At 42.1% G+C, this 18,124-nt stretch overlaps 2 protein-coding genes across 5 annotated transcripts in view; both read right to left on the bottom strand.

Moving 5' to 3' along the window:
• Positions 1–559: 559 nt before the first annotated feature.
• Positions 560–9,823, bottom strand: ikbke (inhibitor of nuclear factor kappa B kinase subunit epsilon). Its single transcript, XM_026348805.1, has 21 exons — positions 9,454–9,823; positions 8,589–8,688; positions 8,192–8,329; positions 7,539–7,668; positions 7,279–7,460; positions 5,760–5,920; positions 5,571–5,681; positions 5,263–5,442; positions 4,793–4,989; positions 4,150–4,208; positions 3,947–4,038; positions 3,711–3,812; positions 3,516–3,573; positions 3,194–3,306; positions 3,037–3,113; positions 2,901–2,940; positions 2,679–2,780; positions 2,029–2,125; positions 1,711–1,802; positions 1,551–1,622; positions 560–1,435 (listed from the first exon to the last, which is right to left on the bottom strand). The coding sequence occupies exons 2-21, from the start codon at positions 8,685–8,687 to the stop codon at positions 1,372–1,374; spliced, it is 2,166 nt and encodes a 721-aa protein (XP_026204590.1). The 5' UTR covers position 8,688; positions 9,454–9,823; the 3' UTR covers positions 560–1,371.
• A 3,063-nt stretch (positions 9,824–12,886) lies between these two features.
• Positions 12,887–18,124, bottom strand: part of srgap2 (SLIT-ROBO Rho GTPase activating protein 2) — a 47,373-nt gene continuing 42,135 nt past the window's right edge. For 2 of the 4 annotated variants that reach the window (XM_026347453.1, XM_026347455.1), the window contains exons 17-23: positions 17,534–17,758; positions 16,677–16,771; positions 15,536–15,734; positions 14,643–14,780; positions 14,262–14,475; positions 14,050–14,160; positions 12,887–13,962 (exon numbers count right to left, since the gene is read on the bottom strand). In XM_026347453.1, the coding sequence (XP_026203238.1) occupies positions 13,399–13,962; positions 14,050–14,160; positions 14,262–14,475; positions 14,643–14,780; positions 15,536–15,734; positions 16,677–16,771; positions 17,534–17,758 (1,546 nt within the window). In that variant the 3' untranslated portion in view covers positions 12,887–13,398. Of the gene's footprint in view, positions 13,963–14,049; positions 14,161–14,261; positions 14,476–14,642; positions 14,781–15,535; positions 15,979–16,676; positions 16,772–17,533; positions 17,759–18,124 lie in introns of those variants that run through there. The other 2 variants (XM_026347454.1, XM_026347456.1) reach the window with 2 other exon arrangements.

The raw sequence follows: 18,124 nt of genomic DNA, 5'->3' as shown, positions 1-18,124 counted from the left end.
GTGAAAATGTAAGTGATGCTACATTAGACGGTGGATACTGTCGAGGTGTGGGGCAGCATGAGAATTTAGATGATAAAAGCACAATGTCACACTTGTTTGTGTAGGTTAAGAACCCAAATTTTCCACTTCGCCAAAAGCACGTCATATGAGCTGTACAAAACCACAGCGGCATTTGAGCTTGTCCCCTCAAAGTCAAGAAAACCCCCCAGAGTGCGCACACACACACATACACACAGAGTGAAAAACTTTCAGTTTCATTCTCTGTACTTTGCAATGTCATAACAATCACACGTTTTCTGTTTTGAGACTTCTTCACAGCCCAGTTATTATAGTCATTTGTGAACTTGTTGACTTTTCACAATGTGGTGTTTCATATTTACAGAGCTATGGTCCCAGTGTAACTGTACAAGAACCGACATGAAATTGTTTTTAGTTTCGCTTTTTCAGCCCACGATTACTTCACCGGGTAATCGTAGGCTGAGATAATATCATTTAAACCAAATACAAACAATGCAGCAAAAAGTTCCTAAGTATAATATAAGCAAAGTTTCACCCACAATCTTCTTTAACCTCACACATCACCTGTCACACTTTATTTACGAATAACAAACCCTGGGATTCCCCCCCCAACATGAAGTACCACAGTGGTGAATGTCATTTCGAATGGTACATTTTCTGTAATGTCACAGGACTGTTACTAGATACTGTGGTGAGTCCCGAGTTTCCCTGATTTAGTTTCTTCTCTTTTAGGGTAAAACCTACGATAAAATTCAGAGAAATAACTTCAACAGGAACAAGGCCAAATGTAACTACAGTACAGTGTGAGGAGACTGAAATGAATCATCATTCATTGACTGAATTTACAATCATAAACCTAAAGGGAGTGAAATTACATGGGAGACTTACTGAAAAAAGTCCGTAGATGACTCAACAAATACACAAATACATACAAACATCAATCTGGTTAAACTTAAAGCTTCTCCAGATTTCACAGTGCTTCTTCTGTGGAGAGGAAACGCAGCCAGCAGCTGACTTGACATTCATTTCCTTTATCCCAACAGTCCATCACTGTGGAAGTGTATAAGAAATACAATAACACTAAAGGCATTAATGAGGTTTGTATTGAACACAATCACTAAAGATCCATCAGGAGCATTTCCTCCTTCTAGCTGTTCATCTTATCTTTAAATTGATGTTCACATTTTAATGATTGTCTTCAGTTGCCTGCTCTTCATTTGACAACAGCAGCGGTTCCTTGGAAGAAGACCCAGCACATTGTCCATAGCTTTATATTAAAGGCAGTTAGAATGAGGTGATTGTCACGGAGGGTGTCTGATTTGTGAGTTAAGATGCAAAGTTGCGTCACATTAGTCACAGTGTAGACGGCCTGGCCAGACTCGGCTCCAGTGCTGCAGCAGAGTTCACAGCTCCCAGTCTGTAACACAAAAGAAATGCAAGCAATCAGCATGATACTCTATCACCTAGTGTGTATGGAGGTGTGAATTGTAACAGAGGAGATGTACAAACAGGAAGTGGGCCATTCAGCTGACCTCTCTATAATGTTGTTGTTACACTGCAGTTCTTTCACCAAAATCTCCATTTCCTCCTTCAGATGGTGCATCCTAGAACAAAGCAAGATATCTTATCAAGGGCTGTCTCTATCTTGTATGCACAGACACCCCCCCACCACACGCACACAAAGACACACACCTGGAGACCATGTGATCCTTGTTGCCGGGTGCGATTCCTGGCTCCTGTCCTGCTCTGTTCGACTGCAGATTGAAAAGGATTCTGTCCAGAGTCTGAGGGGGACAGATGAGATGTCGCACTGTTACATCGCTGACATGCTTCATGGATCGCTAAGGGGAAAATAATACACTCCCAGATCAATCAAGCAGAAACAAACCCATTCCCCTCAAAAGTGTGTTAGACTGCATGAGAATTGTAAATAGGGTATACTGCTGGAAACCACAAACAGAAAGCTGCAGTGTTCAGTTTCAAGTCAGGGATGAAAGGTGAATTGTTGACCTTATTCTGACGCTGCTCGCTCATCTCCAGGTCTGCCAACAAGCCCGTGGAGAAAGAGCTGAAGTCGTGCAGCCGTGTTTGCATCTCCAGTAAAACACTGCAAATACAGGAAGGGACATACTTCAGAAATTCAAAGTAATTAACCACATCGTGACAGTTTGGAGACAAACAATAGTGAAAACCAATGGAAGATTTTCACATTTAAATATATCCAGATCAATGTTAGTTCAGTTTAGGCCCAGACATCTGCTGTGGGCAATTTTGAATACATTTAAAATTGTGTTGATAGATAATCTGAATTTGGTAACAGATAAAATTTTGTTTATTCAAAAATATTTTGAGTTTCATTATCTGTACAAAATTGAGAGGAATTCAAAAATGTAATAGTAAAGTGTGTAGTAAAATTAGTAGTTTAAATATTACTTCATTAACAGTGAAATGAAGGGGTAATATGTAGGCTACCACATTCCGTGGTAGTAATTTCCTACTGTCCTGTGTTTATGTTCTGCTTATAGGCCTGTATCGTCTGTGTGAATGGTGTTAAACCAAATACACAGTTATCTAACTGTAAACAGCCAATGTTTCAGGATAACATGGCTGAAGTGAATCTGGGTCAGAGTTTACACTGTGTTTGGACTTTAAATAAGAACCTGCTCCATGCCCTTGACGAGGCCAAAACCTCCTTGTATCTCAGCATGCAATCTTCTCTGAAGAGAAATTTCATTCTCTTAATGTGGGACGACAGGTGGATTCTGAGAAGGAAGGGTGACAAGCAGATTACAGGAGAGCTCAGAATAACACCTTCACAGGTAGTCTAAGCAGGACAGCAGACGTGAGGACTCACAAATCCATGGTCACAGTCACATACTCACTTCTCAAACTTGTGAATCTGCTCATCATTATAAGACAACTCTGTCGTGAAAATAAGAAAAGCAGAAATTATTTTTACAGTTCTAAAAGAGTAAAATAAACATAACCGTTAGTGTATACCAACAAAGAGACACATACTGCCAGTTAGTCTGTCTTTACGATAATGCTGATGAATTGCTGTTATCTTCTGCAGCAGCATCTCCATCTTCTGACAGCTGAAAAGAGACAATAGGTTTAAACGTCTAAAACCCATGAGCCTAACCTGAAGCTTTGATTCCCTTCTAACCCGGACTACCTCTTGTCGTTGGCCAGGGCCTCTGCTAGCTTGGCCTGTTCTATCTGCAGGTGGTCCAGTCGGTTCTGAAACTCTTGGATGCCTGCAGCGTATATAGGCAGGTGCTGATGGACCTGTAGAGAAAGCAGCAATAGACTACTACATCTCATAAAGTGAATTAATATCTCATTAAAACAATATATAAAACAACAGCTATAACAGTTATAGTTGAAGTAGAAATAGCAAAAAAAAGGGAACTGCCACTACCCAATTCCCCCTAGCACTTCCAGCTACAACATAAGTCAAGCTGGCCTTTCAGATGCTGCTTTTAGATTGCACTCACCAGCTGCAGCTTTTGACTGTTATCAGCTGAGCCTTGGTTTTCTGAGGTGTAACGGTCTCTAAGAAGTATAACACACATGGGAGAAAAGTCATTAGTGTAATGCATTTGGTCTACGCTTGTCAATGAATGTTTGTCTTACAAACCAGTTATTTAAAGTTTCAGTGCCGTTACCCTCTTAATTCACTGTAAACTCACAAGGTGAGAATCCTGTGTCCTACATTGAGGCAAGACTGCAGTCTAATGGTGATCATCCCAATACTGGGCATGGCTTCTCCACACTCCCTGCGCAACACCATCCTGAGGAAGAACGTGAGTGAAAAAGAGACAGACATGGAGGAGAAATGGACGGGAAAAGAGTATTACCTGGAGTTATCATCTAACTTGAGAGGTAAACAACTTTAACGACAAATAGTCATTCCAGCATGTCTCACATGTAGCTGTAGTATCCTTGCAGCAGCAGCTCTCTGTGTGTGTGTAACAACTTTACTATCCTCAGATACTGGTGGACCACGCCGACAATTGTCTAGACATAAAAGGTGATTAAATGAGAAACCATAAAATAAAATCACATAAAAAACTGACATAACATTAGGCATGGCTGGGAGGGAACATCAGCAGTGCATTGCAGGGGTACCTTGGAGAAATTGTAGTCTGCCATGACATCAAACCTGGCTGGAATGACAGGAGTCTCTGCTACAGAGAAGACACCAAAAACACATCATTTATGGAAAAAAACAATACATTTGTGTGTGACTGTGAACTAATAATGTAGCATACATTATTTCATAAGATTAGCTTTTTATTTAGTCAGCCTTAATTACACACTTGTCTTTGGTAGAGCATTAGTCTGTATCTGGGACTGATATTAAAATAAATAGTACTCAGCAGAACTTGAGTGACAAACACCCTGTTTACATGTGGTTTTAAAATGCATCTTTATCAAGTGGATAGCACGAAACACAAGTGTAAACAACCTCTAACACAGATCATGAACAGATCACTCAAACTACATGGAGGTGGTTAGGATTAGGATTAGGGTTAGACCACATATCTTCTGTACACTAACCCTGACCCTTACTAATATATGAGATTACAGGAAAACATGTCATCAATACACACAGAACTAAGTGAACCCTCCAACTCCATGCAGCCAACTCTGGGCCATGCTAACATAACTGTAACAAATCTGATATTTTAAAATCAGTGTAAACAGGCTCAAAGGTATTTATGTGTTAACAGAAACAAAGCAGATCTGTACATGTCTTTGTTTGTCTTACGTTCTCTGAAAGGCGGGCTGCTGTTAGCTTCTGGCCCACAGTTGAGAAGAATAAGGGGCTGGGTATGTGAAGTACGTGGGAGGTTGACCACCTTCATGCTTCCCTCAAGAGGGAGGTCATGCCCGAGGTAGAGCAGACGTTGGTGCTGAACTGCTATACCAGTCTGAGATGCCAGCTCCTCAAAGAAGACTGACACCCTGGGTGAGAGAGGCGAGAGCCAATTTGTGAATTATCACAACAAACTGAATTATTTACAGATGCGACTGAGCTCATATCTGATGCAGGGATTCAATTAATTGAGAGGGAAAGTCTGGATTACAGATATAATCTAGGGTTTAGTACAGGCTCTGCTGATATTATACCACCTTAACAGTATTATACACATTACTCATTATTCTGCAATCTTTTTTATTCGTGTTATATTATTGTATTATAATAATGTTTGTAATAATATGCCTGTGCAATCTCACGTATTGTAGTGATGAATGTAGATACAATGCGCCATGGCCTGTTGCAGACAGAAGAGGTGAACCGGCTGCCGTTGCAGTATGTCTGTGGTGGCTGTGAAGAACTGGTCAAAACCCCAACACCTTTCCTGGTCTGCCTCCAGTATACCGGCTAACACCGGGACTAGCTGCACCTTCAGACCCCTACAGATAAAGACAGAAAGGAGCAATACACATATTTGGAGACAAATAAGGAAGGCACAACTTCATACAAGAGTTAATAAAAGAATAATTGAAACGTGTGGTCAAATGCTCTTTATTAAGTGACATACTGTGACAATTGGCAGCTGTGAGGTAGGTGGTAGCTCCAATCTATAGGTCCACTCTCCACCCGCTGTATTCCAGCTATTGCCCCCATCGGTTTCTCTGTAGTTATTTTAAACCTGCACAACAAAATCAAATCAGGATGGCATGTCTCTGATGGATGTTAGCTCAATGTTCAGAAACATGTGTTGACTTACATGGTGGGCTTGTTCCTACGGGGTCCTTCGAATGGTGTGAAGGGAAGACTGCCAGTGGCGGCGTGGTAAAATGTCACACCAATACTCCAGAGGTCAACACTCACTCCATAGGACTTCTTATGAGCCTTGCGCAGCACAGCACGTTCATACATGTCTGGGTGCTGCAAACAGACACACACTCATTGTATATTTACATAACGATAGCAGTTAAGATCATTATCTGATCTGGGGAATAATTTTAGTGTCAAGTCAAAGCAGTGTTTTGTCCTAACATTTCCGCAAGTCTCTATTTCTCATGGAACATCATGATAAACGCAACAGGATCCATGTTAACCCTTTTTATGATGCTACTTTACATAATTGTTAGGTATATGCCCTACAGTATATCCTGGTGTGATGCACACTCACTGGTCACTTTATTTGTTACACCTGTGAAGTATAATGAAGTCCAATACAGCAGCTCTGCCATGAATTCTTCTTTTACAAGGCTACAATTTCTCAGTTTTACTTGAAACTGTCAGAAAGATCATAATTCTACTATATGGTTATTACTGATGTCATATTGGGTGGCGGAGTATTTCGAGTGTTTCTGGCACCAATATTTATCTAACTGAGAAATGAAAACCTTGTGCAGGTAATCCTTATAAGCTGGCCAGTGAGTACATACTATATCCTATAATTGACATTACATTACAGACATATGCAATCACAGTGTACCACCTAAGCCAGTTCCTCTTGATCTGTCAAACTGTTTGGTAAAAGCAACATATGTACATTCAGTTATTTAAAGGCCTTACAACTAATGAAGATTTGGCTAAAGTTCAACAAGAAACATCTGTTGCATCACATACTGCTTTAATTTCTCTGTGGGTCAAAGTCTGCTATTTCCTGATGCTCAAATGTTCTGTCATTGGTTTCTCTCTTTCCCACACTGTCAAAATGCCTGCATTCAAAATTGGATGTCACCACACATACCAATAATCCTCCTCTCCCACATGTCCCTATACTCTATCTTTACTGGGCCCTTTAGTAAATGAAAATTGTCATTGTCATTGTCAGAGTATAATTGACAGAGATTTACTTTGCTGCTATCTATTATTGTCATATACTGTACTTCCAAACGTTTTTAAATATAGTGTATTTATTCATTAGGCCACTAGAGGGCTACCCAGCCTAGATATTGCAAGATGCCTCAAGGCACAGCTGGACAGTCCTGGTCCTCCAGGGCGACTGTCCTGCTTTAAGGCATCAGGTTTAAAGTATTTGTCTCGTTTAAAAAATCAGAACGTTTGAAAACCAACACTGGCCTCACAGGAGTTTCACATAAAGCTGGGGTGAACTGGTGGGGATTAGTTAAGCCTGTAAGACATTTTTATTTGTTCATAAAGTCACCTCATAGTGTAAACAGAATATCAAAACATATCACACTTAACTAGTTTATTTTAAAATGTCGGTTTGAACTGCATAGCATGAACACAGACTTAGTAAGTTTAGTTTATCTGGGTGACTTCTATCTTACCAGATACTCTTCAGTTCCATAAATAGACAGAAACTTCTCATCATCCTCCAGCTCCCTCGCTGCTCCAAAATCTGTTAGTTTATACACAGATTTGCCATCTTCCCCAAGCTGCCGCATGATGTTGCCCGGTTTAATGTCCCGGTGTACCACTCCGTTTTCCCGTAGGTGGTTCATCCCCTGCACTGAAGAGAGCACAGGGGGGAATATTAATGTAACAGAAGTACATACAATTATTAACAAAATCAGGTACACACACCCACCTACACACTGCAACACAGTGAGGAACTCTGTTTCAGGCAGCCCAAAGGCGTTTTCTGGCTCCTCCAGAAGGCTGAGCAGACTTCCTCCAGAGCAATACTCCATCACTAGCACTTTCTGTTTAGAGGGCAGCTAGAGAGACATCGACAAGGGGCTTCTTGAAGAGGAAAGGCAACTCAGAATTTACATTTTTGAAGCATGTGACGACACAGGATTTTTGGATTACACTGTAAGCAGTTTCTTACGGACTTGCTCAACTATAGACCATGGGTACAAAACTGTCTCCTTATATTATCACATCTACCTACGGTGTTGTTCCACCTCTCATACCTGACTTACACATGCTTAAGTAAATAAACAGTGTACTCAGAAAAACCAGAGACTATCCTGAAAATCCACATATCTATGCAGCAGGTCAGTACTTGTGTTATTTTGGAAGCACTAATTTCCTATTTTTATTGCTGTAGTGATGAATGTGTATTCAAATACTGTACTGACTTATTTAGATTTCTAGAAGATGATTTTCTAGTTCATCTTTTAGCTTGACTTAATACCCTACCCAAATTACCTGTTTACAGGACACTTAAGAAATCAGCTTACTTGGAGGAAATCAACTGTAGCTCATTTTATGTAAAGGCACTGATGCTGTCCTTACCTCTTCCACGGCATAAAGTTTGACAATATTGCTGTGGTTCAGCTTCCTTAGCATCTCAAACTCTCTCATCTGGACCTCATGAGGGCGGTTGTAGCTCATTATGTTAAACACCTTAATGGCTACCAGCTCACCAGACCTCTGCACAAAAAACACATACATGACATTTACGTCAGCAGAACCCAGTGTTATGTAAGAACATCAAAACCCACCCACACATCCGCACTTCAACCACAGCCTTTTTTTCTTTAATCACACATCCTGGAGTCACCTTTGAACCAAATGATAGGCTGAAACATCTAAGACAAAGGCAGCAGTGACGTCAATGTGCTATTCCCTGAAAAAAAGAAAACTTGTCGGCGTGTATCGTGGTAATAAATGCCCTCTTCGCAAGGCTTGCCTTGTTGCGTGCTCTGTACACACTGGCAGTAGCACCTTGACCAAGGACATCCTGTAGAGACCACAGGTAGTTTGCTGTACTCGCCGTCATTGTTGACATGCTGAAAAAAAAGAGACATAATCATACATCAGAGAATTAGAGAAACATTAACAAAGAAAGGGAAGGAAGACAAGGCCAACAATAACTAGCTAACTTATTTTTATTACAAAATACTTAAACTATGTTCCTAAAATGGCGACATCAGATCCTCTATTTAGTATTTTTAATACTAAAACTGTGAATAAACAGTTTATAACACACTATAAGACTTATATATACCTAACATACATAGGTGTGAGAGTGACTGATATATAAGCAGGACTTTTGTTTATTTTGTATGTTTACCTCCACTTTATATTATTTTGTTGTCCCAGATCATAACATGATCTTTCAGACGATGCTTTAACATCGTGCACCGACACTAAGACTTTCTGTGTGCATGGAAAACATCAATCTCCTTTACTTAAACAGTAAATCTACCAATAAGTCATATTTTCCCTCTCATATCAATCACAACATATGACATTTGTGGTGTTAAGCAGGGATCTTAATGCATCAGAAGAACAACATGTGTGTATATAAATAACAGATTTATATAAATAACATAGGAAACTATATAGAAATACAGATGTATTAACTTTAAATGTTCTTATAGCTGCTTACAAACACACTGTCGTGTAGTTTTTTACGTTAATTAGCTAACTGCTGTCAATAAAACTTCACTTTAGTCATCTTAACTAACTAGTATTTAGCTCAACAAGCAGCTTGTAAACAAAGGTTTATTTTACTGAACATGAACTCAGCTGTTAAGTTAAAGTTAGCTTACCTGTCCAGTTGACGTTAGCCGTCAGGTTAGCTAACTGTTCGGTGTAGTTAACGAGAACAAACGAGTCCCGAGTCTCGGTCCTGGATAAAAACCGGTCCCGTCGTTTAGGACGAGTCCTGCTCGTCCGGTACACAGTAACTAGTGACGCCTGGTCCCGCGGAGACACACAGCTTCATACCTGCCCCGTGTCTGCGGCTAAACCCTCTTCCCGTGACTCCGCGTCTCTCTCTGAACCGGTTGCTCCTCGGCGGCTGCAGCGAGTGGCAGCACCCGAGGAGGGAAGTGAAGCGCGGGCTTGACGCGGCCGCGGCCGGGCGGGGACGGCGGACTCTCCGGAGGAAGGCGGAAATGCTGCGGCGCGCTGCGCGCTTTCGTTTCGATCGTATCTCCGCGTGTTTTGTGTCAACGCCGACGGTGAACACGCAGGTCGCCGACACAGTTCCCAGCAGAGTCTGAGGAGTTCAAGGAAAACTCCCATTCAGACTGGATCTGTGCACAGAGGAGCTTGAAGTAGTCACGGAAAAGTGTTTCCGTCAGTAAAACATCGATCAACGAGACACAATCTGCTGCTTTGTGTTTGTGTTTGACAATGACCTAGTTTCCTCAGGTTTTCCTCACCGTGTTTGTACAGAAAGCAGGTAAACATAGTGTTTCTTGACTTTCCTACTCACCAGCTGCACATGTCTCTGAACAACAGGACGTGCACATGGTCTACATCTATTTGTTCCCCTGGCTGTACTAGAACTGAATCTGCTGTCTCTGACCTTTTAATGACAGAATAATTGTGACCCCCCCTCTGGATTAGGATCATGTGTAACATCTAAGATGGCCCTAAATAACTTTCTCTCTCCCATCTTTCATTTGCATCCTGACTCTTCCCTTCTTCAATCTGCCCTATTCAAATATTCAGTGCATCAGGTAGCTTATTTAAACACAGCCAGTGTTAATTACAGTTGTTGTAGATTGATCATTTCATTTGGTGCAAAACTCATACATGCTTCCTTAATCCTGTAAAACACACAAAACCCCACTCGGTGGGAACGACTACATGAGGTCGGAGGTGTTTACAGTGATTCAAACACAACAGTTTGTGGACTTTTGAATCTATTTCTGGTCAATGTTTCATTTTTTCCCCTCTTCGAAAATATTTGGTCTATTTTTTGTCCGTCATGTGTTTCTTATTAGTCATTTTGTGGGAATCCTTTTGCTTGTTTTTTTTTTTGTATACATTACATTTTCTTTTTGTTTCTTTCTATCAAACCCAGGCCCCCTTCTGATCTCGACAGGGACGCCTGTTTGGCCCATTCAGAAATCCAACCACGCTTTAGGTTAGAGGGAAACAGAAATACTTCAGTTAGTTAGGACATTTTTTTACTGTATAAAAAAGAAAATCAGACAAATTCAGAATCTTTATAGCAAGCAATGTTTATTAAAAAACAGATCTACTACAAGTACTACACAGAATTATATAAGGCCTATTTGATTAAACTACTATTGCTATTACTGTACAATATTGTACCAAAAAAAAAAAAAGAGTGTACCTCTGTAATGTACAACATTGTATATACAAAGTACATCTGAACACAGGATTCTCCAGTAATACAGAGACAACTATAAATAGATTTGACATTACAGTCTTTTTTTTTTTTAGTTCTGCTGTTTTCAAATAGACACAAAAATGCATATTTAACAATTTAACAATTCCAACAAGTCATCCCCACACAATTAGTCCACACGCAATCCAAGTTGTTCAAGTGCATGATGATTGATTCGAGATAGAAGAGGGTCCCAGCGCCCTTTGACAGCACAGCTGGAACGCAGACACCCCAAACACCTACATGCTTTTCTGTATGTGTAAAAGTGTACATGTTGACGGGGTGAGTTCATCTCTCAGCACAAACACTCCCACAGCCGCAGCCCCTCCAGTTGTCCTCATGAGGTAACAGCAACACAAATACACCAGGTAATACAGTATACATCGATCATAGATGTAAAAAAACAAAACAAAAACATAACTCATTACCGGTAGAGAGCATACAGGAATGCAGCGTGTGTTGTAAAAAAGGGGGAAGCTGTAAGGACAATGGGGTAAAAGAATAGTTATTCTGTTTGCCCTGAATGGCATGTCTCCCAAGTCAGTGTTTGCAAAATTATTCACATATTCATCATCATATCTAATTTTGCAAGGTTATACATACAGTATCAGAAAAAAAAAGAAATGTCTCACTGTAAGTCCTAGGATGTGGTTTTCTCAAACTCTCTCTTCTCAAAGCTGGACTGCCACTGGTGTAGTTACAGCAGTAACCGAGGACAAGACATTTCATGGATCCCTGCAGGCTATAGTACACAGTGCATATTTATTCAGCACTAAGGCTGCTGGTACTTCAGAGTGTGGGAGACATGTTTTCCTGTGACAGACGACTGATTATGTTGGGTGGTATCCCTTTTATGATGGATGGGCAGCAAGTGGGGTGAGATGCATATATAATCTACATCCACGCATGCTCACACAGGCACACATGCACACACCCAGACGGCTACGTAGTTCCACATTTTTACCGCAACAGATTCTGAGCATTAATAAACAACTGGGAAAAAGGTAATAATAATAAAAGCAAACTTTGCTTAAGAGCGCATTGGATGAGGTGTTTGGTTGTGCTTCTATCTAAACACACTCAGGAGGATCCTTGGCTCCGTGCTTCCAGTTATCATCATGATTATTAAACATACATACACACCATTAGAATAATAAAACCCTTTTTACTGTTAAGTGAAGTAAATAGTTAAAGGAGCAAGGTGTTCGAAGTTGTTCTATAGATGGTGCTGCAGGTACATAAGCCGATGCCGTCAGCCAGCTCGCCATTGTGGCTGCTGTCTATGGCCCCAGCATGCTAGGAAAACCTGAAAGGTGTTTAGCTGCCACAAAACACCACCACACACAGATCTGGAAAAAATATGTGGGTGTGTGTGTGTGTACAATCCAACATTACATAGAAAAATGCTGGGTTTCAGTGGTCCCCTACACACACATAATAGAGCTGCATGAGAGAAGCAGCGTAATGCCTCAAACCGCCAGCTTTCATCATTTTATTGCTATATCTGGATTTAGAATTACTGTTGTTCACATTAGGTATATCGAAGAACACTGCGACTGTTGCAGTACAAGTACTGAACAGTAATTAAGAAAAACATATCAAACACAGGACCAAAAGATAAAATAACACCCCAGATCACAAGACTTGCACTGGCACTCGGCCCAGTTTTCTTTCGTCATCATGAAAGTCCACCTTTATCTCAAGTCTCCCACTTCAGAAACAGCAAGCGGGTGTGTTTCATTTCTACAACGAGCGAGAACTTGGCATTTCACAGTCTATTCTCGGGAATCAAACACTCGCTTACAGTCCTCTAGTCATGGGGTCAATAAAAAGAAAAAATTGATGTCGTGTCTACTGTACAAAAATCAAACAGTGCTTTTTGTTCCTCACTTAGATCTGTGTTGTAAAGGCAAGTAACACTCTTGCTGCACACCCACTCAAACACAATTTCAAACATTGCAAACTATTGTAGGCAAACTCCAGGTGCTCCAGGTCTACAGGTGTTCCTCCTCCTGAGTCCTGTTCCCTTGTGGAAGATATTAAAATCCAGTGATTCCTGGCATCTCTCTGGTGGCAAAGAAAAGATGTCTTTGAAGGGCATTAAGCACGTCTGTGCCCTGTAATAGCTGACCTGTAGTAAACTGAGCTACCTGTGTAAGAGCAAAATAAAAAACTCTTTACACACTAAGGGAAAACTTGCAAAAGGCCTGAACACCAAGAGGTGAATGCTACACATGAGTAGTGGGTTAGGGGTCGTTTGTGAATTGAAGAAGTGCTTCTAGCACTTGGAAGATGGGCTGTATGAATCTTACAGTTTGTAAGATATCGGCATTGGTCAGATCAAGGCGACCTAAGCTGGACAGGATTTGTCGTTAGACTGTGGTGAAGGTGGAGGAGGGGGAGCGTGAGGGAGAGAGTGTGTGTGGCCTGGAGGTGGAGGAGGAGGTGTAGGAGGAACAGTGGAGGTTGGGGAGCCCATAGCTGGACTGCCACCCCCTCCGCCGCTCTTTGGAAACACTACCGGCTTGGGTCTTGTTGCGGGAGGGCGCAGCTCTCTAAAGGAAGGTACAGAGGAGGAGAGCGAGGAAGAGGACAGGGAGGGGGATGTGGAGGAGGGTAGGGGGCTCCGAGGCTGGCTTTTCGCGGGACGGAAAGAGGAGGGCACATCGCTGGCAGAGGAGGCGCTGCGCTGAAGCGGGTGGGCATTGGAGGACCCCCCCTCGCTGTCCCGCAACAGGCGGGAGTGAAGTGGACTGGAGGGCTCCGAGGCGCCTCCTCCTCCACCCCCACTCACACCTTTTAGCTGCTCGAGTGTGTCCAGGACCACATCGGGGGCGTGAGTATGTTTGGAGGTGCCCTGTCTTTCCAACTTGCTGATCTCGCTCAGGGTGGAGCTCATCGACACCTCGATGTCCTGCGACACGAGACACAAAGCACACAAACACTGTAGAAGGCTGCAGAGAATGGGGAGAGTGGGAAGAAGCTGAACTGAGAGCAGTACCTGTGAGCTGTGCTCCACCTGAGCTATGACCTCAGGGTCCAGCGGTCTGTGGTTACTGAAGCTCTTGGAGCGTCCTGCTGTCGTTGTCTTCCTTAACTGCGGACTCTCCACCTAAATGTTCATAATGGCCTCAATTACTCGCCTGCCAGTTTCAACAGAGTCGCCCATTCACCACATTAATGCGCTGAAGATACAGTGAGATGTTTCAGTACCTTGGTCTTGAGTGAGGAGTGGCGAGTGACTGAGTTGAGAATGCTGTGAGCACTGACAGGTCGTTTGTCTCCCGTTTCTTTCACCAGAGCTCCGCCAACGGGAAGAGAAGCTGTTCTCACCCCTCCCCCTCCACTGGCTCCTGGACTGGTACCGTCACTCTCCGAGCTCCTGAATGCTCTCCGGATGTTCCCGGGCTCTGGACGTTTCCTCAACCTGAATCAAACAAATATTTCTGTTACATTTTTCTGTTTTTTTTAAATTGTGTTGTGATTCAGTTCAAATGATCACTAAAAGTCAAACAACAACTGAAGCTGCAAACAAAAAACGAATCTTCTCTTCAATTAATTGTCAATATAACTGTAAAGTAAACTGCAACACACTTGTTCAGGTTGGCTAGGTAGATGTCAGCCACATGGGCCCCCGTAGGAGAAGCAGCACTGCCTCTAGTGGACACCCTCTCCTCCAATAGGTCCCTGGAGTCGACATCAGGCTTTGGACTTCCCCGTCCGCCATCAGCCCTGAAACAATCATGACACAGTTTATAAAGATAATACTGATATCAGTGCCACATTTCCCCTAACCAGCACCTACTGTACATGTTTTTCTGTTTCTTGTTTTTCTTGACTCATCCAAACAATGATGATAAAAGAAAGAATGAGCTGTGATATATTAAAACATATTTTAGTCAGTCATGACAGCTGGTCTGATAAAAAACATGGACCAACCCAAGGGGTTCACTACAGAAGAGGGTTTACTAAAAAAGTAAAGTCCTTCACAGATAGAGAGCAGTTTAGCCACAACTAGACTCTTAATGCAGTGTGTACCTGGCATTTGACTTTTTTCAGTTGGGAAACACTTAAACCGTCTTTTCAGGTTTGATACTGCACTACTGATAACATGCACACGAGTCTAAACAAACCTCTCTGCCCACATGAATATAACAGGTAAAGTGGAAAAGGAAATCGATCTGTGCAATACTAATGTCTTATCATAGCAGATCAGCTTTCTTAGCTACGGGGATTTCCAGTGGACTACTTTCTGCGTTTACTTCAGGTCAGACTTATGAACAAAAGCCAGAGTTCATATTTCCGAGAGCTGTTTCTCACAAATGAGGTAAGAATTAGAGCTAGATTAGAGCTCATGTTCTATATTCTTAACACACTGGATGAGAATAATGACTTGACAAACAAGTATTGAAACTGTTTCTATAAAAAGAAAAAAAAAGTTTATTATGCAGACATTCGACCCAGACTATGTCTGTAATATATCTTACATGTCTTGGACCACAATGTACTGGTGCGGCACAAGTCCATCCACTCCATTGTGCCTCCCCTCCCACCAGTCGTCAGAGGCTCGTTGATACAAAAGCAGAGAGGCACCTTTCTTGAACGATAGCTCCCGATTAGTCCGCCCGGTGTAGTCGAACCGAGCAACAGCTTCAATTGGGTCTGACTCTGAAACAGCCAAGGATCCTGAGATTCAAAGAATGATGGACAGAGACAGGAAGTGACAGAGCGGCAGAGGGAGCAGCAACAAAACATGGGAGAAAAGAAAAGTGGAAGGGAAGCTGGATTAGTGCACAGCAGGTTATAGCAGCTGTATTCATCTGGTGACTGTGGAAAAGGTTAAAAAATGCTGAGCAATAACAAAGCAGCATAATGAACAGGTTAATGAAGGCAGGATGTGAGCGGTTTTAAAAGGTTAAAGCCGCAGTAACTGGTGAGGAAAGCCAGCGCCAGATCACATGAAATGGTGACAATAGGAAACTCAGGAAGTACATTTCATCAACATGGTGACATTGGTGACCTAAACAGCTATCGAGCTACATGGAAGCTGTTCGATCTCCCCCAAAGCTTAGAATTACTACTGAAAAACTACTTGTCTTAGGAAAGTTTATGTTTAGATTAAAAAGTACTTATGCTATTAGTTCTCAAAGCATCGTTGCTTTATTTGTAGTTCCAAAAACAGCTGACTCTGGGGCTAATCTTAATTGTTTGTTTTGGAGCTATCGCCGGTCACGTGTGATAAAAATGTGATTATTTGGTTTGTGACTCCAAGTAGCACAAATATACACACTGTTCAAACCTGATACTTTGTTCATATGTTGCTGTTTGGACAATTATTAGAGAGTTAAATTATAAATCTTTAAAATAAAAGGTAATTACCAGTTACTAATGTTCACATTAAAGTACCCTACACAAATCACATCATCATAAACATGTACGAGGCATCAGAATAACTGTGCCTTACTATTCAAGCTATATAGATATTAAACATCCTGTGAAACATCTTAATCGCAACTAAATGTCATGGCTAAATAAAGCTTAACTAACTGAGAAACTCACTAACTAATTAGCCTTTACTCGTGTGTGTGTGTGTGTGTGTGTGTGTGTGTGTGGATGAGCACTATTCACCATCTTCGCTGTTGTTCTGGCTCACAGAGACTGTGTTGGGCGCAGGCTCTTCCACAAGGGGGGGCTCACAGTGTGGACTGTCGCTGTGTAGTCCACTAAAGGTGGACAGAGAGGGAACGAGGTTAGAAGACAACTACAAACATCTCAGACTAACAATATGCGTTTTCACAGCTAGAGCCTATATCCATCATTTCACACAGTATACACCACATTACAGACCATAACCACTCTTTGAAAGAAGATTTTTGTTAGAAATGTGTCTGTGTTCAGTTTTAACAATAAAATACTCAGAGCTAACTGAGTGCAGCTGCGGCCGCGGCTTCATTACTGTGGTCGTGAAGCCATGTTGCTCCAAGGCACCATCCTTCTCAGAAAACTCTAAACGAGGCACCAAAAGGAAGGTGTCCTGGTTTTTAAATCATTCTTTAGACACCTGAAGCGCAACATGTCTGGTGGGAAAATTATTTATTTTCTGTTCATACTTCAGAAACAGTCTAAACTTCTGTATTGTCGAGCAGTAAGCACTAAAACTGGTGTCGAGGTCATTACAGTAACATTGAAAGTTGGTCCTTGTGAGCATTGTAGTGTGAATGTGTGTGTGCTGTGCTCTCTTGGGCTGATGTGATCAGGTGGTATTTTAATCTCCTGCATGATGGAGGGTAAGCTGATCCTCATGGTCTTGCCCTAAAGCAGACAAGCTCTGGGGCAAGACTGGGGTAAGACCCCCATTACTCCACGGCAGCCCCTAAATCACCCACCCCTTCCTTCTCCTGACATGCCATGACCCCCTGTTGCAGTTTATACCTAACGTGACTCATCATCCTCGTCTCATACACACTCTCGTCCCCAGCTCTCACCAAAAGTCCTCTCCTGCTCCAGGGATGGTGTAGATGGGGCCTTGCAGGTCCTGCTGTCCGGGAAAGATGGTGTCATGGTGGATGATGATTGTTTTAATGAGTTCGTTGACGTGGGCCTGGCAAGAGACCTGGTCGTGGCCTTCAGGGACAGACATCAGGGTGGGACCAAAACAGATGGCCAGGTTATAGGGGTCCATCATGTTCTCGTCGCTGTAGTTAGACAGACTGTGCACAAGGGAAAGCAGTGGGGTTTAGAGGGTGTTTTCCCATCCTTCTCTCTAAATGCACAAGATATATAAACAACCATAAAAAGGACATTTATCGCTTGTATCACATCCTTCTGTGTGGGTCGGACAGCACTAAGTCCAACAGTGAACGCCGCCAAAGATAAATCACCTAATTTGAATGATGTGGTAATGGACAGAACTGATGTTGGTTTGCCGTGTGTGAGTAGAGGCAGGAGCACTGGGGTGACTGTAAATCACTTTGCCATAAGAAGACGCTCACCTTCTGTCTCCACAAGTCTGTCTGGGTCAGAATCACTCGGCTTACTCAGGAGTCTTAAATTTCAGGTCTTTGAGGCTTTTAAAC

Source organism: Anabas testudineus, chromosome 5, assembly GCF_900324465.2.
Source record: "Anabas testudineus chromosome 5, fAnaTes1.2, whole genome shotgun sequence".
Taxonomy (NCBI): Eukaryota; Metazoa; Chordata; class Actinopteri; order Anabantiformes; family Anabantidae; genus Anabas; species Anabas testudineus.
Note: the sequence above shows the minus strand (reverse complement) of the source record. Positions and strands in the feature narration are given on the sequence as shown.

Coding starts and splice junctions, on each gene's coding strand:
- ikbke (XM_026348805.1), bottom strand. CDS start 8,687: ATGTCAACAATGACGGCGAGTACAGCAAACTACCTGTGGTCTCTACAG. Junction 8,330..8,588: donor TGTACAGAGCACGCAACAAG/GCAAGCCTTGCG, acceptor TTTTTTGTGCAG/AGGTCTGGTGAGCTGGTAGC. Junction 7,669..8,191: donor AACTTTATGCCGTGGAAGAG/GTAAGGACAGCA, acceptor ATGTCTCTCTAG/CTGCCCTCTAAACAGAAAGT.